At 49.1% G+C, this 25,008-nt stretch overlaps 1 protein-coding gene across 3 annotated transcripts in view; it reads right to left on the bottom strand.

Moving 5' to 3' along the window:
• The window catches only part of NOS1 (nitric oxide synthase 1), a 224,970-nt gene that overhangs the window by 101,009 nt on the left and 98,953 nt on the right, over nt 1-25,008 (bottom strand). For all 3 annotated transcript variants that reach the window (XM_074402183.1, XM_074402185.1, XM_074402184.1), the window contains exon 2: nt 16,696-17,845. In XM_074402183.1, the coding sequence (XP_074258284.1) occupies nt 16,696-17,420 (725 nt within the window). In that variant the 5' untranslated portion in view covers nt 17,421-17,845. The remainder of the gene's footprint in view (nt 1-16,695; nt 17,846-25,008) is intronic.

The raw sequence follows: 25,008 nt of genomic DNA, 5'->3' as shown, positions 1-25,008 counted from the left end.
CCCAAAGTGCTGGGATGACAGGCGTGAGCCACCGTGCCTGGCCTCACCATTTTTATCACCACCACTACCAAAATCATCACCACAGCCACCATGATTCTCATTGTTATCATCATTATTGTAATTATCATCATCTAGCTTTCCTCATCAGCCTCCACCATAATCAATCACCCTCATCATAATCATCACCAACTTCATCACATCCTAATCTTGACTATCAGCACCATCATCATCACCATCAGTCAGCATCACCATCATCACCATCATCTTCCTCCTCCTCTGCAGCATGACCACACCAGCATCTTCATGACCACCAGCATCATTCTCACAATCATCATCACATGAGGAAACTATAGTTCAGAGCGGTTAAGTTACTAGCCTAAGTCACACAACCAGTGATGACAGATTCAAACCTAGGCTTGCACTGGATGCTAAAGCCTGACTTTTTTTTGGTGACAGTCTAAACTCGGTCACCCAGGCCGGAGTGCAGTGGCATGATCATAGCTCACTGCAGCCTTGACCTCCTAGGCTCGAGTGATCCTCCCACCTCTGCTTTTCCAGTAGCTGGGGCTACCGAAGCATACCACCATGCCTAGCAATGTGTTAAATTTTTTATAGAGACAGAGTCTCACCGTGTTGCTCAGGTTGGTCTCAAACTCCCAGACTCAAGTGATCTTCTTGCCTCGACCTCCCAAAGTGCTGGGATTACAGGTATGAGCCACCACGCCCGGCCAGAATCTGACTTCTTGCCCACTAACTTTTCCTGGCTCCCCACTCCTGAACTCTTAACAGGTTCAGGATGAGGTGATCTCAGCTAGGCCCACAGGCTGGCCACCGTCTGAGATGGAGATAGGAGTTGGCACTAACATCCAGATGGCCTCATCAGACCTGTCTTACTCTCTGAGTTATTCTCCTCTCTGAGTCCTGCCCTCCTGCTTCCTAAAAGTCTTTCTCCATTTGGCTCTCCTATCCGATTTGACTCTGACAGTGGCCTCTGTCTGTTCCCTAACTGGGTAGTGCAGCTTGCCCTGTGGCCCATATTGATTTGGGTCCCGGACATTAAGACTGGCCTTTGTCTTGCCTACTGTTCTATGTTCCCAGCTTTGGGGACTCCTCCATCCCCAATCTGGCCCCCAATGACAGTCATCTGGGATGAACCAGAAGCCACAGTCCAAGCTCTGAGAGCCTAAGCCCAAGTGGCCCCTCCAGCAGCTTCCTCTGGGCCACCCAGATCCCCTGCCTGCTGTGTTTCACGCAGTCCCTGTGGCCCACGTCAAAGCCACTTCCGCTCTTCTGCCTGGAGAGGTTTGCATTCGTAAGAGGGAACATTCTGTTTTACCTTTGCTAAAATGTCACCAAAACATACCCAGAGTGGCTCTTGATTACAGGCATTTCCTAAGTCAATGGTTACCTACACGATCATAAACAGAAGTATCGTCTGTTGAGAGTGCTGCTCCAAGTGTCACTCAGTTCCCTTTCAGCTCTGAAACTCCTGATCCTATATCACATGACCATACATGAGGATTCAGCAGAGAAGGGAGGTTAATGTATCTGGAGCCTCTAAAACATTCCAGGTACTTGGGCAGAAGTTATTTAATTTAATTTCAGCAGACATTAAAAGCCCCCATTTTACTGATGAAAAAGCTGAAACCAGAGAGGTTACGTAAGTTTCCCAAGGTCCCACCATAAGCACATAGTACAGCTGGAATTTGAAACTAGGTGTGACTTACGGGCTGCCAAGAGCCTTTATTTATTTATTTATTTTATTTTTTTGAGATGGAGTCTTGCTCTGTCACCCAGGCTGGAGTGATCTCGGCTCACTACAACCTCTACCTCCCAGGTTCAAGCTATTCTCCCGCCTCAGCCTACCGCATAACTGGGACTACAGGTGTGCACCACTATGCCCAGCTAAATTTTGTACTTTTAGTAGAGATGGGGTTTTACCATGTTGGCTAGGCTGGTTTCAAACTCCTGACCCCAGGTGATCTGCCTGCCTTGGCCTCCCAAAGTGCCAGGATTACAGGAGATTCTTCCTTTTATAAAACAGAGGTAGGAGAAACTGGTTAAGATACTCAATCTAAGCCAGAGGCTATGGAGCAAGTAACCCAACATCTCCTGCTGAATGAAGTAAATGTACAAAAATTACAGGTACAATTACCTAGGCAACTTGGACACGATCACATGGTTCATCTTGTGTGAATTTGCAGGGCAAGTTTCTTTTACCATCATTCTTTTTTCTTAATCTATTAACACCTTTGTTTAAACAACGCAGTTGAAGTGTTTTGCCAACAGAAACTTAATTTTGGAGCCCTGTGTGATAAGCACATACAATTTTTATTATTTATTTATTTAGAGATGGAGTCTTGCTTTGTCACCCAGGTTGGAATGCAGTGGCATGATCTTGGCTCACTGCAACCCTTACCTCCCAAGTTCAAGTGATTCTTCTGCCTCAGCCTCCCTAGTAGCTGGGATTATAGGTACCTACTACCACACTCAGCTACTTTTCTTTTCATTTTTTATTTTTAGTAAAGACAGTGTTTTGCCATGTTGGCCAGGCTGGTCTCAAACTCCTGGCCTTGAGTGATCCACCCAGGAAGGATATTTTTAATATGGGACCATGAGAAACATCCAAGTTGAACTACTTTACTTCCCATCACCCAGGAGCAAAATCAGAAGTAGATTTAGTTTGATTCTCAATCCACAATCCATCAGTGATAACCAGGTCTGAGGGAAATACTTGGTTTGTTGCCACAGATCTGTTCAACCTAGATCCACCTGTGTGCTGGGGTTGCATGAGCAGTGTAGCATGCTGGTTAAGGATGTGGCTGTGGACTGGGAGGAACTGGGTTCAAGTTCTGGCTTTGCTGGTTATAAGCTGTGTCACTTTGAACACTTCATCTGTCTCAGACTCATTACTCATCTGTTAAATAGGGTCAATAATATCTGCAATGATTAAAGGAGGTAAAGCTTATAGTACTTAGCAGTATGGCACCTGCTATCACTCTTACTGCTTATGGAGGATCAGAAAGAAACAGAGAAAGAAACTTCTAGTTCTGTGTAGAACAGTGGCTATTCCTCTAAGTCATCACTGTCTAGAACTTCCTGTGATGATGGAAATGTTTCATATCTGCACTATCCCGTATTATAGCCACTAGACACATGTGGCAGTTGAGCACCTGAAATGTGGTTATTGTCAAGGAGGAAGTAAATTTTAAATTTTATTTAACTTTGATTGATTTCAATGTAAAGAGCCATATGTGGCTCAAAGCTTATCAGACAGTGCAGCTGCTGGAAACCTTAATGTCTCCAAAGACTATGGAAGACATACATGGCTGCAACCAGGGGGCATCTTTGCTGGGGGCTGGGGCACAGGTGGGGAGGTCTACACTCACACACTTTCTAAGCTGCTAGGTCTTGTTCATGGAACCCAGGAATTCAATAATTCTCAACTTCCCTTCCAGACTCCCACCTCCTATCATTCTTGGCCCTGATCTTTTAATTATTCCCAAGGAGCACACCCTGTCCACCCTTATACTTAAGCTCCCAAGGTTGCTCTTTCATGTTGCCTCTGCTAAGGGCAATTCCTACTCAGCCTTGAAGACTCATTTCATGTCCCACCTGTCCTGGGAATTTAATGAGATCATGCATGTAAAATGCCTAGCACATAATCGACACTAACTAAACATGAGTGATGTATATTTCCATTTACAACTAAGAAAACTGAAGCCCAGAGAGATTAGGTGATCTGTCAAAGGTCAAACAGCAGGTAATAAGAGCTTGAAAACGAGATGCCTTTCCACTGTTGTCACAGCTGAGGGCCATTGTGTATAGGGCTTATGTGGGGAGGCCTCTGGGAGGGCAGCATTTGGTTGGACCTCATATCTGAGAAGAACCTCAAACTTAGATGTTAGACATTCCCTCCAAATGGAGTAGACGTGTTGAATATATTAATCTGTGAAATATATTTAGTAACTCTGTTTTATTATTATTATTGAGACAGAGTCTCACTCTCTCTCCCAGGCTGGAGTACAATGGCATGATCTTAGCTTACTGTAACCTCCATTTCCCAGGTTCAAGCAATTCTCCTGCCTCAGCCTCCTGAGTAGCTGAGATTACAGATGTGCACAACCATGCCTGGCTAACTTTTGTATTTTTAGTAGAGACGGGATTTTGTCATGTTGGCCAGGTTGGTCTCCAACTCCTGACCTCAAGTGATCCATTTGCTTCAGCCTCCCAAAGTGTTGGGATTACAGTTATAAGCCACCATGCCTGGCCTGTTTTATTATTTATTCACTAAAAATATATTGAGAGCCCACAGAAGGAGATGGACAGGGCCTCTTTTGACTTCTGAGATGTCTGGATGGTAGTTCCCCTTTAACAGTGCCCATGAGTCTTGGTCTTGTCCAGCTGCCTGGAATAATCTCAGTTCATATCAGAGTTTCTCCGCTTCCACACTACCGGCATTTTCGGCCTGATAATTTCTTGTTGCTGGGCTGTCCTGTGCACTGGAGGACGATAGAGCAGCATTCCTGGCCGCTGCACACTAGCTGCCAATAGCACCCCATCTCGAAAGTTGTGATAACGAAAAAATGGTTCCAGATATTGCAAAGTGCCCCCTGGGAGGCAAAACTGTATTCCTGTCCATTGAGAGGTGCTCTTCATGGTGTAGATGTGGCTGAGCATCTCAGTGTGACGCTGCTTCCAAGTTCCTCCCCATCCTTGCTCTCTGCTCGCCCAAGGGTCTGCAAGAACTTATTTACCAGCTGTCCTTTGTTCCCAGATGGCATTGAGGAGCTGCCTTCACTAAATGGCCCTCACCCACCACTCTCAGTTATCCTTCTTTCTCTGGAAAAGCCATCCCCCAGTGAGCCTGGTATTCTGGTGGCCAGTACCCCAGGGCTATCACATGGTCACAGTTGGTAGTTCTCAAACTCCAGGGTACATCCAGATCGACTGAAGGGCTTGTTACAATTCAGATTCCTGGCCAGACATTGTGACTCATGCCTGTAATTGGAAGGCCAAGGTGGGAGGATCCCTTGAGCCCAGGAGTTCCAGACCAGCCTGGGCAACAAAGTGAGACCCTGCCTATACACAAAATAAAAAAACATTAGCTGGGTATGGTGGCACCTGCCTATAGTCCCAACTACTGCGAATATTGAGGCAGGAGAATCACTTGAGCCTAGAAGGTTGAGGCTGCAGTGAGCCAAGGTTGTGCCACTGCACTTCAGCCTGGGCAACAGAGACAGACCTTGTCTCTCACACACAAACAAGCCCCTCAAATTTCTGAGCTCTCCTCCTAGAGAGTTTGAGCAGTGGGTCTAGGAGGGATCCCTAGAATCTATATCATCAGAAGCACCCTAGGTGGCCCGTGGACAAACTGCGAGACCCATTTCCCTGGGAGCTCTGGCCCAGGCTCTAGCAGTAGGCAGCAAGGTCCCTTCTGGGTTAGAAATCTTATCTCTTTTCTTTTCTTCACCCCCATCTTTCTATAACTGCCTCCCTCCTGGCAAGCGTTTTCTATGCTTTCTGGTAAGAAGAAAACTAAATCCTTATTTCTTCCACTTTACTAGCTGGATGATCATATCCAAGCCAAGAGTCAGTTTTGTATCTCTAAACCTGAGAATCTTTGCCAGATCCTTCCAATTGAAGCTTCCCAAGAACCAGGTCTTCTGATCTCTTGCACAGAAGAAAAAGAGGTCCTGGGATGGACTCCCCAGGAAGTTTGAATGTGGGTCGATTGGCCGGATCTGACCACTTAGGACCCTGAGGATCTGGGAGAGGAGCAGGTGGGCCACGCCTGTGTGCTGGGCACAGGGAGCCAGGGGCTGCTCCTGCTCTGGCCAACCAGACAAGGAGGCCGCCGAGGAGCAGCTGGTGTTGGCAGGAGGCCCTGACCACGTTTTTCAGCAGACACCACACTCTCTGACTCTCGCTCCTCCTGGCCCTGCAGGCTCCAGCAGCCTTGATTTCTGCTTCCACCTGGTCTAGAATGCTGGGAGTCAAGTGAAAGTGGAAGGCTTGGAGGCTGTGGAGACCGGGTCTGGGGTCTCTGCAAAGCTCTTCTGGGTTTCATCATACTTGGAGTGGGAGGAGTGGGAAGCTCTGGTTAAACAGAAAAGTATGCTTTATTATTATTTTTAGAGTCGAGGTCTCGCTTTGTCACCAAGGCTGGAGTACAGTGGCATGATCATGGCTCACTGCAGCCTGAAACTCCTGGGCTCAAATGATCCTCCTGCCTCAGCTTCCCAAGTAGCAGGGATTATAGGCATGCACTATCACACCTGACTAATTTAAAATTTTTTTTGTAGGGGTGGGGACTTGCTATGTTGCCCAGGCTGGTTTTAAACTCCTGGGCTTAAATGATCCTCCTGCCTTGGCCTCCCAGTGCTGGGATTACAGGTGTGAGCCATACACCTGGCCAAAAGTACGCTTTCAACAGGAGGAATTCTACCATGAATGGTGCAGCTGGGAAGTGAGGAGAGGGCCTTTAGGGCTTTGTCACAGTTGTGACTTAATTGCTAATATCACCAAAGCTGGGCAGGATTCTCAAACTCATAGGTGTGCAGGGGGCAGGCTGGTGAGGTCGATGTGTGGATTGGGCTGTCTGGATCCTGGAGGACGAGAGACCCCACAGTGGCCCCTTCCCAGCTCCTGCCACTGGTTGCCTTGCGAGGCTGTAGATTCCGTGTTAAGAATTCTTTGGATTTTTTGTTTGTTTTTTTAAGAGGCTGAACACTTGGTTTCACTGCAAATTCACTTTTCCTGAAAACTGCAGGCCAAATAAGACCCATGGGAGAACTGTGTGTGGTCCTCACCCTCATTTGCGACCTTTGCCCTAAAAGGATGAGTTGAGTTCCTCTCTTTGGAGGGATGTTCCAGAGAGGTGTACTGGGGGAGTTTCTACAATACAGGTGTGGCCTGGCCTGTGATGAGTGTGCCCACCACTGGCCCTCATGAGGAACCTAAATGTTAGCTCGGGAAGAAACCTCAAGGCTCACCTGGGCCACATCTCACTTTTACAGATGGGGGAACTGATGCTCAAGGAGGTCAAAGGGCTTTCCGAAAGTAAATAGCTGGTGAGTGGTAACGTGGAAGGAGGGGCTAGAAGCAAAGTCCATGGCCTCAGTCCAGTGAGACCTCACAGGGATGGTGACAGGGACAGCCATTGGTTAGCCCGAGGCCTGGCCACAGCATTGCTCAACGGCGTTGGTTAGATGAGTGTCGGAGACTGAATAACAGCCTCAAAGATCTCAGGCTCAAATCCCTCAAACCCAAATATGTTTTCTTGGATGGACAAAGGGTCTCTGCAGATCTGATAGGATGTTAAATATCTTGAGATGGGCAGATTCCCTGAGGTTATCTCCGTGGGCCCTTGATATAATCATGTATCTTGGTACGAGGGTTACAGAGGGATCCCTGACGACAGAGGGGGTGCCACCGCCGAAGCAAGATGCTCTGCTCCTGGCTTTGAAAGTGGAGGAAGGGGCCACAAGCCAAAGGATGCAAGGAACGCAGCTTTAGACCCTGGAAGAGGCAAGGAAATGAGTGCTCTTCAAGAGTCGCCGGGGAGGAACACAGTCCTGCTGATACCTTGCTTTGTATCAGCCCAGTGAGACCACTTCAGACTTAAGACTGTCAGAATGATAAGGGAATAAAGGTGTATTGCTTTCAGCCACCAAGTGTGGGGTGATTTGTTATGCAGCTATAGGAAGCTGATACAATGAGTGAATGGGGTCAGGGACAGGGATGACGGGAGGATGGGCTCACACGCATGTCCAACCTCTCGGCCCAGCACTCTCCCTCCACTCACTATGCTCTTTGCACATCCCAGCCCTGTTCCTGTCTCAGGGCCTTTGCTCCTGCAGCACCCTCTTCCCAGCCTCCCAGAGTGCTGGGATTATAGGCCTGAGCCTATTTATTTTTGATTCCTTTTTTCTGATAGGATTCTCCGACGGCAGAGGTTTACCGTGGGATCCCCAGGGCTGAGTACAGTATCAGGGGCAGAATGGATGCTCAGTAAACATTCATGCCATGAGATGGTGAGAAGCCCCCTGGTTCCCCATCATTTTTGGTGTGCAGGCAGGCTTATCCCATAGCTCTTCCTCAGAATAAACGGCTGGGTACCCCCTGACGAGACGGCAGGGACACAGAGGAAGAGAGGGTACAAAGTGAGAGTAATTCCCCGGGGAAGGGTGGATGGGGGGCTGCTTATGTTCAAGTGGGCAAGATGAGAATGAAAGTGGGCTTAGTTCCTTAGCTGAACTATGTCCCAGCAGAGAGATTCCCAGATCTGAGATACATCAAGCACAGCCTGGGAGGAGTGCTTCTGACGCAGACAATCCTGGAATCGAGACTGTCGTTGGTCATGCCGAGGCCAGTTCTAATGGAGAGTTCTAACTAGCGTGAGCCCTCTGAGCAAAAACACAGCCAGTCCGTCACCTTCCCTGCTGTAGAGAAAGCCATGGGGAAACAGACTTCCTTCCTTCCCTCCCTCCCCCCCTTCTTCCTTCCCTCTCTTTTTCTCCCTCTTTCCTTCCTTCCCTCCTTTCTTCCTTCTCCCCTCCCTCACTTCTTTTTTCCCTTCCTTCCCTCTATCCTTCCTTCCTTTTCATTTCTTCCCTTCCTTTCTCCTTCTGCCCCTTCCTTGCTTCCCTCTCCCCCCCTCCTTTCTTTCTGCCTCCTTCCCTCCCTTCCCCCTTCCTCTAAGGCCTACGCTGGGGTTAAGTTCGGAACTAAATAATGGGGATTCAGAGAGGAATAAAATGTGGCACTTAAATGGTGAGACTGTGGGTGGGAACCAGCCTTGGATAAAGGATGGAGTTTTTCACCATGACCATTTCCCTCCAATTCCTCTCCTTGAATAAATTCCATCAAGCACTAAACCGGAAGAACCAGAGATGCCCCAGGAGAATAGGTTGGGTTTCAAGATGATGGAAGAAAGGGCATGAGGACCCGAGAGCAAATTAAGGGGCCCTTCCATAAATGGGGGAGTCCCTCGTCTTGACTGAATGAAGCTGTGTCTTGGGCATCTCAATGCCAGGCATCCCTCAGGGTGACCTGCATTTGCTACAACAGGCCAGGGGCACTTTCTTTAGTAGATGGCACCCAAGGCCTCAGTTTCCCTTCCAGAGTCTGAGAAAATATTCCAGTGTCTTCAGAAATCTGATGGCTAGAAGCTAAGTGCACGGTGGCCAACAGTGCAATCGAGAAAGTCAGTAGAGGTCAAGAGTATGAGTGGGGTCAAGTTCTGGCTCTGCTACTTGCTAGCTGTGTGATCTGGGACAAGTGACCATACCTCTCTGAGCCTTGGCTTCTCCATCAGGAAAACAAAGTACTGTGCAGAGAGAACATAGAGAGTGTAGTATGGAGCGAGACTCAGAGTGCTCCACAGAAACAGACCAGCCTAATAATGATCAGACTTAGGCTTGCCACAGACAGAGCTTTCTTCTCTGTCCCCAACAACTGAGCTGATTCTCTGAAGTTGAAACTGACTTCTGTTCCTCCAGCCACATTCTCTTGCCTGTCTGTCTATCTATCTATCTATCTATCTATCTATCTATCTATCTATCTATCTATCTATTTGAGACAGAGTCTGGCTCTGTCACCCAGGCTGGAGGGCAGCGGAATGATCTTGGCTCACTGTGACCTCTACCTCCCGGGTTCAAGCGATTCTCCTGCCTCAGCCTCCCAAGTAGCTGGGACTACAGGCGCATGCCACCATTCCTGGCTGTTTTTTAATTTTTTAATTTTTATTTTTAGTAGAGGCAAGATTTCACCATGTTGGCCGGGCTGGTCTCAATCTCCTGACCTCAAGCGATATACTCGCCTCAGCCTTCCAAAGTGCTGGGATTACAGGTGTGAGCCACTGCACCCAGCCTGTCCCTTTAATTCTAGACACTTACTATGAGGCATCTAGGTAGAACCAGGAGAGCATCCTGCTGGTGCTGTGTGACCCTGGGGAAGTTATTTGCCTCTCTGAGCCTCTTCCTCATCTATGAAAATAGGCTGAAACCACACATCCTACTTATGGAGCAGAATTCACACACTCTCGGAAGAGGTTGACAACTGTTGTGAAGGGACTTTGCAAGGAACCGAGTGTCCTACAAGTGGGAGGGGTTATCAGAGCGCAGGGTGAGGCTGACCTGCTGGTCCAGATGGACGCTGGACTGGGGACGTTGGCCTCTTTGGAACCCTCCTTCAGGGCAGCAAGCTGAGTAACCTGGATATTCTCTGACATGCAGCATTTTAAAGTGACCGCTCCAGCCAGTCGCAGTGGCTCACGTCTGTGATCCCAGCACTTTGGGAGGCTGAGGTAGGTAGATGGTTTGAGGCCAGGAGTTTGAGACCAGTCTGGGCAACATGATAAAACTCTATTTCTAAAAAAAAAAAAATATTTAAAAACTGTGTGGGCATGGTCTCAGTTACTCGGAAGGCTGAGGCGGGAGGATTGCTTCAGCCCAGGAAGTAGAGGTTGCAGTGAGCCATAATGGTGCCAATGCACTCCAGCCTGGGCTGCAGAGCAAGACTGTCAATAAATAAATAAATAAATAAGTGACCGCATCCAAGTACAGAAAGTCCTGAAGCTTTGGGGTTCACTGCCTTCCTTCCTCAAACCCCCTTGCGTTGCTGCCAGCACCTGCTGGGGCCACCTTCCTCCTGGGATGAAGGGATAAGACTGTCTTTAGAGTAAACATCACTTCTCCCCACAAATAAATGCCACCATCCCAAAACTACAGGGACGCCCCAAGAGGGAATGGAAGAGATGCAGCAGGCGATTAAGTCTGTTTCCAAGCCGGGTGCAATGGTTCACACATGTAAGCTCAGCACGGTAGGAGGCTGAGGTGGGTGGATCACCTGAGGTCAGGAGTTCAAGACCAGCCTGGCCAACATGGAGAAATCCCGTCTCTGCTAAAAATACAAAACGTAGCCGGGCATGGTGGTGGGTTCCTGCAATCCCAGGTGTTTGGGAGGCTGAGGCAGAGAATTGCTTAAACCCTGGACGCAGAGGTTGCAGTGAGCTGAGATTGTGCCACTGCACTCTAGCCTGTGTGACACAGCGAGATTCTGTCTAAAATCTAAAAAAAAAAAAAAAAAAAAAAAAAAAAAAAAAAAAAAAAAGTGTGCTTCCAAGGGGAAAGAAAGAAAATGGGGACAACAGAGCAAGAGAGACAGGCACTGCTGAGAAGCAGTTAGGGTTCCCCCTCAGCTCGGCTCCCCGACTGGCGGGTGTGCCCTGGATCTGGGGCTCTGGGCCAGGTGGGTTTCATTGTCACCCAAGCCAGTGGGCTGGTGATTTCACTCAGCATCCAGATGCCAGTGCTAACGCCCACCCCGGCGTGCCACCTGGATGGAGAGGTCACTGGGAGGATAAGCATTTTCCAGGCAGCCGTGTGCTCTAAGGGGCTTGAATCAAGCCAGGTCTTCCAGTCTCAAGAGTGACCCCAAAGAACATTCACTTTTCGGGTTTCCCATTCCTCACTTGGGACACTGATTCCTAAGGAGGGCCTTATTTCAGCCCCTAGGAGGCCACTTGGCAATTTGTGGAGGAAGTTTTGGTTGTTACAAGAATGGAGGTGGCAGTGCCCCTGGCAGGTAGTGGGTGGCAGGTGACATTAGGGGTGGTGGCCATCCTGCAACACCAGGGACACGAGGGAAGGGGGTCCTGCATGCCACATGATCTCCGGGACTTCACACATATAAAAGGCAAGCTTATATTCCTGGGGCGAGATCCCAACTCTCTCTTGTATAAATATGGCTTTCAAGCAGGCTGAATTGTCCATGCATGGAGCTATTGGGTAAATGAAGGAAAGATTGATTTACCCATTGTTTTATCGGGAGTCATTCACCATTTAGGAAAATTGCATCACCAAGGCGACGCTGCTCATGGCATTTGAGTTGCCAAAACAACACACCTGTGTCAGTCTGCTTTTGATGCTGTTGTGTTTGCAGCCGTTCTATGTTTAGGAGCAAACATCTGACCGTTCCAGTGCGATCGTGCCTGAGCACTGTTACGTTGAATTACAGGTTTTTGAAATTATAAGTTACTTTTATGCGGTCCTCTTTAATTTATAGGTAATAGCATTATATTAGATTTTAAACAACGAAATGTGGTAGATTATGTGATCCACGAATTAGTATCCTGTTAGTAAAGACATTTAAAAATATGTGTTAAGAAATGGGGGTGCTGGTCATGTACGGTGGTTCACTCCTATAATCCCAGCACTTTCGGAGCCCAGATGGGCAGATCACCTGAGGTCAGGAGTTTGAGATCGGCCTGGCCAACATGGTGAAACCCTGTCTCTACTAAAAATACAAAATCAGCCAGGTAATACAAAAGACAAAAATTATCCCAGATACTCAGGAGGCTGAGGCAGGAGAATCGCTGGAACCCAGGAGGTGGAGGTTGTCATGAGCCGAGATCGTGCCACCGCACCCCAGCATGGGTGACACAGCGAGACTCTGTCTCAAAAAAGAAAGAAAGAAAGAAAGAAACAAACAAACAAATAAATGGGGGTGCTTTGAGTCGAGTCCAAGCCATTGAGCTAGCGGAACACGCACTATTTTTAAATATCACTTATCCTTAGAACTGCTCACCTACGTGGCTTTCACAGAGCCCCGTACTTGTTCTAAGTCACCTTCTCCAGGCCTTGTCTTTCTCTGAAGCAGGTTTTTTGGCTGCTTTTAGGCAAACCACCTCATCACGGTCACAGTTGAGATGGGTGATTAGTGGGAGGATTGCAAGGGGTGAGGGAAGTTGAGAGCTTGGATGCAGCCTCTTTGAGTTGAAAAAACAGGTCTGCAGGGTGGGGACTGCATGTCAGGCCGGCTTACCCCTCCCTCATCCTTGGGGAAACAAAGGCAGGAGACTGCTTCCCTGAGACGGCGTTTGGAGAGGAGCCCCTTGGCGCCTGGGTCTCCCATGTAGTCCTCCCCATCACACCCAAGCCTGGAGTTCCGCGCCAAGCCTCGTGTCCCAGACTGTCGCCTGGGGGAGAGGATCAAACGAGATCCCTGGAGGGAAAGGACCCAGCTTTCAGTTCTGGAAGGGAGGGTGCACTGGGATCCTCTAGGGGACTTTACTACCACGTCACATACAGAGATTCAGACTCCTGGGGTTCTGGGGGTGTGGCTGAAATAGAATCCCTGGGAATTCTGATACCCCATCCATGCCTACCCAATGCCCAGCCGAGGACTGCATAGGACATTAGATATGGTTGGGATTCAGCTGACCATGGGGAGGCGATTCTGCATATACAAGGTAAGACAGAGCTCCGGTTCCACATTGGTCCACATTGGTGCTGCTCTTCTCAGGAGAGGTAGCACTGAGGGACAGCGAGGGTGCTGGAGGATTGGGAGGCAGGGGTGGCGCCTGGGGCAGCCTTTCAGGAGGGACACTTCCCAAAGCCTCCTGGCAAACAAGGCCCATGCCTTCTGTTCTGGATCCTTCAGTTGCCTTAGGATTTAACTCCATGGCAGGGGCTGGACTGCTGGGAGACACGGCAAGGCCTCAAGATGCCACCTCCACTCGATGTGCTGCCCGGGGGGACCCCGGGCAGTGGCATCTCCCTGAGGCCCAGGTTCCAGCCTGGGAAGACTCCTGAGCTAGTTGTAAGTGAACCAGGCTTCAAACCTCCCCCAGCCAGCAGAATCCCGAAGACCGATCCTGGCTACCCACTCTGGAAATGGACACGGAGAGCCACGGAGTTCCTCACACACCCATCTACCCTGCTGAGAAGCCACACCGTGTCCTTTGTATTGGGACCGAGACTCCTGGTCTTCCTTCTCCTGGGGATAAGGACCAAAGCTGCAGGGAGGACTCCAGGCTGTCCGCAGGGAAGGTACAGAGGACAAAAGGAGTAGGTTGCAGGGAAAGGGCTGAAAGGGAGGCCCTTATTTCCCCTCGGCCCAGGGACTTGCGATGGAGCCCCTGTCTGACTCCTTGGGGGGCTCTGGGGTCTCACTGGAATTGACCCCATTTTTGTCCAGGTGGGAAAAGTTAGGAAAACTCGGAGATGCACTGGGAGGCTGAGGTGGGCTGCCACAGGCTAAGGGGCCGCCAGAGGGGATTTTGGGAGGAAGACTGCATCCCATGCAGCTCCTCAAACACGCCAAGCGCAATCCTACCTCAGGACCTTTGCACAGGCTATTCTCTCTACCTGGAATGCTCATCCCTTCTCCCACCCCTTAGAAAGCTGCCAGACTCCCTCTCTCCCTTCCTTCAGGTAATTAATTAGTTAATTATGAGATGGAATCATGCTCTGCAGCTCAGGCTGGAGGGCAGTGGTGCGATCTCGGCTCACTACAACCTCCTCCTCCCAGGTTCAAGAGATTCTCCTGCCTCAGCCTCCCTAGTAGCTGGGATTACAGGCACCCGCCACCATGTCTGGCTAATTTTTGTATTTTTAATAGAGATAGGGTTTCACCATGTTGGCCAGGTTGGTCTCGAACTCCTGACCTCAGGTGATCTGCTCGCCTCAGCCTCCCAAAGTGCTGGGATTATAGGCGTGAGCCACCTCGTCCAGCTGTCCTCCAGATATTTAAATGTTGCCTTCCTAGTGAGACCTGCCCTAGCCTCCCTATTTAAAAGTCCCCATTCTCAATGCTTCTGATCCCTTCCCTGCTTTCTTTCTTTTTCTTCTCTTTTCTTGTTTTTGTTTTGAGAAGGAGTCTCACTTTGTTGCCCAGGCTAGAGTATAGTGGCACAATCTCAGCTCACTGCAACCTCCACCTCCTGGGTCCGAGTGCTTCTCCTGCCTCAGCCTCCTGAGTAGCTGGGACTACAGGCATGTGCCATCATACCCGGCTAATCCCTTCCCTGCTTTCTTTATCTTCTTCTCATATATCCCTAACAGACGGCCGTGCATCGCTTAACGATGGGAACACATTCTGAGAAATGCATCATCAGGCAATTTAGTCATTGTGGGAACACCAGAGTGCACTTACACAAACCTGGATGGGAGTGCCCACTCCACACCTAGGCTCTGTGGTGTAGCCCACTGCTCCCGGGCTACAACCTGTACAGCATGTTACTGTATGAAATGCTGCAGGCAACTGTAACACAATTGTAAGCATTTGTGTATCTAAACATATCTAAACATGGAAAAGGTACAATAGCCATCAAGTTTTATAATCTAACGGCACATATGTGGCCCTTTGGTGACCAAGACATTATTACGCATCTATAGCGCATGACCTTACTACATATTTTATATATTTATCTTGTTTATTGCCAGTCCTCCCTACTGCACTGTAAGCTCCCTGATGGCAGGGGATTTGTTGATTTCATTCACTGCTGTACTCTAGAGCGTAGGACAGTGCCTGACACACAGGAGGTCCTCAGTGAACATTGGTTAAATGAGTAAATGCAGTGACCTGGGGAGCTACCTTAATCCAGGCCCCTAGGTTGTGGGGGGTGGAAGGTTCCTGAAGGTCTCTAACTGCTCTGAGGACACTTTGGGGTTCTTGGGGAGAGGGCTGGGAAATCTTGGCCTGGATTTTTTGGTGGTCCCAGACTGAGCCTCCCTCTGGGTATGCCTGGACCCACCCTGGGGGCAGCAGGGGCTGTAGCATCAGCGCCAGACCTAAGATGCAAATGGAAGGGGGACGAATACACTCCTCTCTGTGTTTAATCTCCTCACCCATTATTCTGTGACCACCTGGCCCAGCTGCCGATTTCTCCCCAGAGAAGGAGCTAGCATCACCACCCTGATGCCAGCTCTCTTCCCGCAGAGAATAGAAAACATTATTCTGGCAAACATAGAGGGCTGGTCTCCAGTCCTTTCAGTTCTAGTCCCAGCTCCCACATAATCCCAGCAGGACTGCAGTTTTTGGGAAGTGGGGCCACCTCTAGGCTTTGATTTCCTTCTCCTCCTCTGGAATTTTCCGTATCCTGCACTGGCTGCAATAAGGAGAAAGCTGGCTTAGGCTAAGGGCTGCCCCGGGCTTAGCTCTTCCCTCCTGCCTTCCAAGGGCTTTTACAGAGCCACACATGCCAGGGTGCCATGCACACATGCCTCCCACTTGCTAGGCAACCTCCACTCTGAGCCCTGGTCTTCTCACTTGTGAAACACAGATTGCAAAAATGCAACTAGGGTTCCCGGAGGATTATAGGAGATAAAGATGAGAAGACCACACTATCTGCTACCAGGATGATTAATTCCTTCTGGGTTTTGTGACAAGAGAAGCTTCTATTCTAGAAGCTATGCCCACCGGCCTCTTGCAAATGTAATTTAATTAATTCCTTAATTTTTTTGAGATGGAGTCTCACTCTGTCGCCAGGCTAGAGTGCAGTGGCACAACCTTGGCTCACTGCAACATCCACCTTCCTGGTTCAAGCGATTCTCCTGCCTCAACCTCCTGAATAGCTGGGATTACAGGCGCTTGCCACCATGCCCAGCTAATTTTTGTATTTTTAGTGCAGACAGGTTTCACTGTTGGCCAGGATGGTCTCGATCTCCTGACCTTATGATCTGCCCACCTCAGCCTCCCAAAGTGCTGGGATTATAGGCATGAGCCACAGCGCCCAGCTGCAAATGTAATTTTAAGTAAAGATCAAGGCGGGGTCAAGTGGGTATGCAAATACAGGTGTCTGAGAAAGCCCTGGTTGGCTTCTGGGCTATGAGGCTGAGTCTCAGCAGACGCACATGCACACACAGGCACGTATGTGCGCGCACACACAGCCCCCGCTGCGGAGCTTACCTGTCCACCTGGATTCCCATATCTTTCATCTCTGCCTTGGCAGGTGCCCCTCCCTTGACCCCTCTGCTTCCGCTGGTGAGAAGGCTCAGCACAGGCTCTATCTCCTTGAGCAGTTCATTGTTCTCCCCTCTGCCTTGGAGACCAGCCCTGGCTGCTTTCTTCGCAGGGTCCTGGCCTGGGGGCCTGGGGGCCAGGCCGTTGGCATGAGGGAGCGAGCCGGCCTCCTGCCCATCATCTTGGGCATGCTGAGGCCCATTCCCGGGACCCGAGGCTCCGTCCACTGCTAGGGGCTGTTCTTTGCCGGCTGCTGGCTGGTGGGACAGATCCACAGCTTTGGTGGGGGGACCCAGGGGCTGGGTCACCCGGATGGTCTTGGGGGTCCCGTCACCCGTAAAGGTGGTCTCCAGGTGTGTGGTGAAGCCTTCAGGGCCCCTCAGAATGAGGACCACGTGGGTCTCGGAAGCAATGCCTCTGAGTACCTCCAGGGCGCTGTCATAGCTCAGGTCCACCAAGGGCCGGCCGTTGACTGCGAGAATGATGTCTCCGGCTTGGATAAGGCCGCTCTGCTCTGCGGCACCCCCTCGAATCAAGTCGGAGATGATCACGGGCGGCTTACTGACCCGCTCCTTCACCAGGAATCCCAGGCCCCCAACTTTGCGTTTGAAGAGACGAACAGAAATGACATTGGGCTGGATTTGCTGAACACCGAACATGTGATCCTCCATGGCCACCGGCTTCCAAGGGCCCTGTCTGAAGACCTCGTGATGCTATCAGGCCAAGACGATTTCACCAGGAGGAGCCAGGCTTCAGGCTACACTGAGAGCAGGAGCTGGGGTGACAGGTGCTGACAAGGCTTCAGCCCTCTCTGTCTTTGACGTCAACTCAGCGTCACCCACTCATTGCTGGTGGCCCGTCGGTGGCATGATTTCCTGCGTCTGCCTCTCTCCTTATTCTCTAAGGAAGCGATGGTTGACCAGGCAGACGTCAGGAGAGGCCGTGGGACGTGTCCCTAAACCACAGGTCAGGCAGAGTGGGGAGGAGATGCGTCTGGTGGCTGTGTCTAGAAGTGACGCATGATAGATGTGAACTATTCTCTGGATGTCTTCATTGTCAGCCTGGTAGATGTGGATCAGATCTGAGGCATCGTGAGCTGGAGAGGAGGAACAGGAAGGGGATGAAAAGAAGAAGGAAAAAAAAGATTGAAGTAGAGTGCCCAACACTACCTTCAAAACTAAGATAGAAGATGCAGCTAATTGACAAAGTCCAGCCACAAGACACCCCAGAATTTCAAGCCAACCTAGAAACAAAATTCTTCTTCCTGGAGGGGACACCTTTCCCAGTTAGCTGCAAATTACCTAGTTGTATTTCCGTGATCAAAGCCCTTTGGGACCAAAGGGTCTCCCTGGGCAAACCTTGGAGAGTCAGCCCCAGAAATCAAATGAGAATAAGAAGATGTCTCTTATCTCTTTCTCACCATGAGAAGTCACCAGACCCACTTGCCAAGCAGCCTAGTTGCTCTCTGTGTCTGGTATTCACTTTCCATCCATAGCTCAGGAGCTCAGCTGGCACAGATCTCTGGGGTTTCTGTTCCAGCCACCCCCCAAAGCCCAGTGGAATGGGAATGACGCTGCCTTCCATGGACCCAATGATGAGGAATGTTAATTGGCCTTCAGAACTATTTTTGTCATTATTAGCTTGTTCCATGTTCAGAAGGACAGGCTTAGTCACACTATAAACATAAATACCAAGAAGATGAGTCCACACAAAATTGTGGAAGACACTTGGGCTCCACAGACAGCTGAAAGCCTGATGGAGAAACCTTAGGAAGAGTAGACTTTATCCCCCTAAAGGTAGCATAGGAACATTGGAGGTACTCAATGAATATTTGTTGACTGAAGAAGAAAAAAACCCCAAAGACAAAACATGGCAGACACTTTTTGAGCACGTTCCCTCTTAACCCATATTTTTCATTTCTCCTTTGATCCTCACAATAACCCCTCAACAGAAGAGGAAAGGGAAGCTTGGGAAGGTTCTGTAAGTTGTCCAAGGTCACATAGAGAATAATTGCAGGGGAGCATTTGACCTTGAGCCTGAGCTTTAAACTTATACTCTAGCTCTTTCAAATTTATATTCTGGGACAGGTCTGGTGGCTTACGCCTGTCATCTCACCACTTTGGGAGGCTGAAGTGGGAGGAGTGCTTGAGCCCACGAGTTTGAGACCAGCCTGGGCAATATAGCAAGACTCTGTCTCTATTGATTTAAAAAAGAAAAATCAGGCTGCGTGCGGTAGCTCATGCCTGTAATCCTAGCACTTTGGGAAGCCAAGGCAGGCAGATGGATCACTTGAGGTCAGGAGTTCAAGACCAGCCTGGTCAACATGGTGAAACCCCATCTCTACTAAAAATACAAAAATTAGCCAGGTATGGTGGCGGTTGCCTGTAATCCCAGGTACTCGATAGGCTGAGGCATGTGAATCACTTGAACCCAGGAGGCAGAGGTTGCAGAGTGAGCTGAGATCATACCATTGCACTCCTACCTGGGCAACAGAGTGAGAATCTGTCTCCAAACAAACAAACAAACAAACAAACAAAATGAATCAAATTTCTATTCTAGTTATTTTCAAAATGCTGGCATCTTCTAAGTCACTGACTCCCTCAGGCTCAAACAAACAGGGTCTGGTTGAGGTACCAAAGGCCAACAGGGACCCCAGCTGGGGATGCCGTGGCCCACGTGAGGGGTGAAGATCTGTGGCATGTGCCCACGGGGCCACGTACATGCACAGTGTGGCACATCTGGGGTGGGGCAGGTGATCTGTGGGTGTAAGTAGGGTGGAAAGTAGCCCCCTGTCCCTACCCGTAACTATTAGTTTATTCCAAGTTCAAAAAGATAGGTTTGGTCACACTACAAACATCGTTACCAGCAAGATGGGTAAGGGAACATCAGAGAAACCCTCTATCTCTTTCCCTACCCCCCACTCAAGTGCAACTTCCATCTCTGTCCCAAAGCCCCTTCCTGCCAGCATCCTCACCACACTTCAGCACCAGGAGGGAGCCCCCATCTGCCATGACTAACAAAGTGACACTCACTTCCTCATTTCCCTTTTAGCGACTTCCCAGGGTCACCCCAGGGCTGAGGCAGCTGACAAGCTCCTGCTGCCTCTGAGAGCAGGAGGTGGGTGCAGAGACCCCTCCCAGAAGGAGGCGCCACCTCCTGGATCCCCTCAACGGCAAGGGGGGTAATTAGCAAGTTCAGCCTCCCCTTCACAGCCTAACTTATGTAACTGTGCCAGCCCCTCTGTGTGGGTGAGGGAATTACGAATCCCCGGGCCCAGCCCGGGATGCCTTCTCCATCTGGCGTGGCTCTGTGTATGTGTTTCTCTCTGTGTATTCATGCATCACCCGCGTGCTGTGTCACTTCTCTGCTGTGTGTGGCCCAGGTGTGACTGGCTGAGTGTCTTTTGGCATCTTGCTGCTGGGGTTCTGGTTTGCAGGGAAACCCATCCAGGACTGCTGTGCCCTTCCTCACTGGGAAGAGTCGCTCTCCCCTCTCCTTGCTTCCTTAACCCACCTGAGCCCCACATCCTCCAGGTACCCAACCCTGGATGCTCATTGTTCAGTGGGCAGCAGAGAAAACCGGGACTCCAGAGCTTTCCTGAGCATCCCGTTTGGCATTAGAACTCCGTTCTTTAATGAAAGGAGCCACCAGAAGGCCACCTTTTGGGGAGGCGAGGTCCCTAAGCTCACTCCTCCAGACTCTGGCTTGAGCCAGACCTCACTTAAGGACAGAGATGGAAATTAGTCTTTGGTGTACTTTGCTTAAGGAGAAAACAGAAATGAAGCAATTCGCAAAGGCCTTTGGCCATTCTCAGCACGTTCCCCCCTCTTTCTCTGCTGCTTCACAGAATCAGGGAGGGCTCTGGGCTGGTGCTTGGGAATTGGTGTGGTATTTCTCTCTCACACCTTGGTGGTAGAAAGGAAACTTGATCTTTGGAAGGAGGTGGAAAGAGGCTGGGCTGGGGAGAGGCAGGCGTATTTTCTGTCTGCTGAGAGACAAAGACAGAGAGGAAGGGAGATAGCAAGCGCTGGGTCTGAGCTCTGGGTTCTGAGGATTCTTCATTGTCAGTCACTGTCTTTTTTTTTTTTTTTTTTTTTGAGACAGAGTCTCACTGTCACCCAGGCTGGAGTGCAATGGTGCAATCTCAGTTCACTGCAATCTCTGCCTCCCAGATTCAAGCGATTCTCTAGCCTCAGCTTCCCAGGTAGCTAGGATTACAGGTGCCCACCACCATACCCATCTAATTTTCTATTTTTAGTAGAGATGAGGTTTGCCATGTTGGCCAGGCTGCTCTGGAACTCCTGACCTCAAGTGATCCAGCTGCTTCAGCCTCCCAAAGTGCTGGGATTATAGGCATGAACCATTGCATCTGGCCGTCAATCATTATCTTAATAACAGTCCCACACCACTTTCTCTGTCTCCTTTTCCTCCCGCAAAACATCCTCATCTACTATCACATTTTGCATCCTTGTCCTGACCAACTTCAGGTTTGGTTGTCCCCTGATTTTATAGATGAAGAAATTAAGTTGCTATAAGGACACCCACTTGTCCTGGTTTTTGAATGCTTAGTTTCCATGAGGCTCCATAGGGACAGCTGGCCACCTGCTGCCCCAGGGAAGAGTTTTAAGGTCCTTCCTGGCTCTATCCCAGTACTTGCAGGTGAGTTATTTTCTCTGAACCTCAGTTCCCTGATCTGTAAAATGGGTCATTTGTAATCACCACGTCTCTGAGTAGCGGACAGGGTTAAATGAACAGTAAATGCAGAGAACTTGGCAACGTCACAGAGTAGTCAGTGCTCAGAAAAATGGCTTCCTATTATTGTTATGTAATGCATAATGATTCGGACTTCCTGGCTTTTAATTCAGTGCGTTTCTACTCCATCACCATCCAGCCAAAGGTCCTTCAGGAGCCATCTAGAAGGGGGCCCTTCTCTTGAAATCACACCAAGGCATCTCATGCTGGTCTGGGTGGGGGACACCATCTACGGAGAGACGGCTGCTGGATAGAATCGTGTGACAAACCCACCTCCACCCTCGGGAGCTGGGATTTGAAACAAATCACATATGCATGTTTGCCAGGGTCTATACCGTGGAAACAATACTTGGATCCAAGCCTCATTCGAGTAGGTCAGTGGCTTTGGGTGTATTTATTTCATTTACCTTGCTGCGAGAAAATTAGTAGCTAACTATTGGGGATGCCTGCCAGTGAGAGGGAGGAAGCCCAAATAGACCAGCGTCTGCTACTCCCTCCTCTCTGTGAGACCTTGGGCAAGCCCCTCTCCACCCTGAACCTCATTTCTGTAACTGAAGGAAAAGTAACAACAGCAGCCTCCAGTGGTTGAGAGCTTACTGCGTGCTAAGCATTGGGGGTTTTATTTAATTGTTACAGACACCATAGGAAGTATTTTTTTTGTTTGTTTGTTTTTGAGAGACAGGGTCTTACTATGTTGCCCAGGCTGGTCGCAAACTCTGTGTCTCAAGTGATCCTCCCTAGTCTCCCGAGCAGCGAAGACTATAGGTGCATGCCACCACACCCAGCTAGTTGTTTTTATATTTGTAGAGACAGGGTCTCACTATGTTCTTGAACTCCTGGGCTCAAGTCATCCTCCTGCCTGGGCCTCCTGAGTTGCTGGGTCTCACTTTGTCACACAAGCTGGAGGGCAGTGGCATAATCTTGGCTCATTGTAGCCTCCACCTCCCAGGCCCAAGTGGTCCTCCCACCCCAGCGTCCTGAGTAGCTGAGACTACAGACACACGCCAGCATGCCTGGCTAATTTTTGTATTTTTGTAGAGAAGAGGTTTCGCCACATTGTCCAGGCTGGTCTTGAACTCCTGGGCTTGGGTAATCCTCCTGCCCCAGCCTCCCAAAGTACAGGAATTACAGGTATGAGCTACTGTACCCAGTTGCTTTTTACTCTCTCTCTCTTTTTTTTTTTTTTTGAGACGGAGCTTTGCTCTTGTTACCCAGGCTGGAGTGCAATGGCGCGATCTCGGCTCACCGCAACCTCCGCCTTCTGGGTCAGGTAATTCTCCTGCCTCAGCCTCCTGAGAAGCTGGGATTACAGGCACGTGCCACCATGCCCAGCTAATGTTTTGTATTTTTAGTAGAGACGGGGTTTCACGATGTTGACCAGGATGGTCTCAATCTCTTGACCTTGTGATCCGCCCGCCTCGGCCTCCCAAAGTGCTGGGATTACAGGCTTGAGCCACCACGCCCGGCCACTTTTTACTCTTTTAAATGTGATTTATAAAGCCAAACATCACACACGTGGCTTGCATTATATTGCCATTGGGGAGTGTGGGTCTAGAATGTGACCGTTGTTCTTTTGCCTCAAGATCTTACTGATAACAGCCAGGCAGAAGACTCTTCTTAAAGTTTTCCCTTCTAAAAAAACCAGAAAAATGACAAAGAGCATTTTGCAAATATCTCGCCACCTTTTGAAACTGACCTCTGGGAATAGGCATGGTGGGGGTAACACGGGGAGACAGAAAATCCACCCAGAACCATATGAAGAGAGAGGTCATAGTGGTATGTCACCTGAGCTAATAGTCCAGTATCCAAAATCTTGCTTCCAAGTGTCAATTGAAATCTAACCCAGGCCTGGCATCCCAGCGCTTTGGGAGGCTGAGGCAGGCAGATTGCTTGAGGACAGGAGTTTGAAGTCAGCCTGGATAACATAGTGATATCCCATTTCTACAAAAAATACAAAAATTTGGCCAGGCACGGTGGCTCACACCTGTAATCCCAGCTCTTTGGGAGGCTGAGGCAGGATGATCACATGAGGTCAGGAGTTTCACACTAGCCTGGCCAACATGGTGAAATCCTGTCTCTACTAAAAATACAAAAAAATTTAGCTGGGCATGGTGGCAGGCAACTGTAATCCCAGTTGCTCAGGAGGCTGAGGTAGAAGAATGACTTGAACCCAGGAAGCGGAGGTTGCAGTGAGCTGAGATTGCACCACTGCACTCCAGCCTGGGTGACAGAGTAAGACTCTTGTCTCAAACAAAACAAAACAAAAATTAGCCAGGTATGGTGACACGTGCCTGTGGTCCCAGCTATTCTGGAGACTTGAGGCAGGAGGATCAATTGAGCCTGGGAGGTTGAGGCTGCAGTGAACCAAGACAGCACCACTGCACTCCAGCCTGGGTGACAGAATGAGACCATGAGACCGTGTCTCAAAAAAAAAAAAAAAAGAAAAAAAAGAAAAAAGGAAAAAGAAATCTAATTCATCTGTGCAATAAATATGTCATTAAAAGCAATGAGGCAGATCTCTATTTGCAAATAAGAAATGAACTCCAAGGTATATACCGTTAGGTGAAAAAGAAAGATGCAAGCAAGTCAGTTCTGTATATGTAAATGCAAAGATTATTCTGGAAGAAACAAATATCAATGGTTGCATCTTAAGAGGAATGTTAGAAGTCAGTAGGAGGGAGGTATATTTTGTACTGAATACCTTTTTTTCTATTTGAGTATCATGTAAATTTTTGAAATCACATGTGTATTACCTTTTACGTGAACAATATCAAAGAAAACAAAACCCAGCCTGCCCATGAACTCTTGACTGTTTTCAGTTTGTACACCCACAAAATCTCTGATGAAGCTTCAGCCCTGTTTCCCATCTCCCTCCAATCTCATTTAAAAACAATCTCCGAGTTCTCCAAGTCCTCAAAAACAAAACAAAATACTGCCACCCCCAACACAAACAAAAGACTGAAAGCGTAAACCCAACTGTGCTTTTTAAAAATACAAAACCATCAACTTCTTTACATTTCCTGAACTGCTAATTTGCAGTCTTTCCCCAGAGAGATCACCACCCGGTAATCAAGCTGAAGTGCTTTCTCCCACACTGGTAAGTCATGGCTGCAAATTTACAAGTCCCTATAAATCCAGGGGGTAAGTTGGCATTCTGTGCCTTGGGGATCCCAAAGACACAATCATCCTGAGTCTCCCAGCCATGGAATTCCCCCAGTTTCATGGCTACAGTTTGCCTATGATGATGTCAATCTTTCCACATCAGATGCCCATATCTCAGGGGTAGGAACAGGCCTAGCTTAGAGTTACAGGCACAAGCATTAATGATTGTTTAAAATTTGACACACCCTGTTGCCAAGGCTTTGGGAACCACCGCCCTCCGCCTCAACATTGCTGCTAAATACCACCTCTTTGAATGGCAGTTTGATAATATCTACCTCCAAATTTTAAATACACACAGCTTGGCCTAACAATTCAAATTTGAGGACTTTCTCCTGCAGGTAACCT

Source organism: Saimiri boliviensis, chromosome 7, assembly GCF_048565385.1.
Source record: "Saimiri boliviensis isolate mSaiBol1 chromosome 7, mSaiBol1.pri, whole genome shotgun sequence".
Taxonomy (NCBI): Eukaryota; Metazoa; Chordata; class Mammalia; order Primates; family Cebidae; genus Saimiri; species Saimiri boliviensis.
This window is presented reverse-complemented; position numbering and strand designations above follow the sequence as displayed.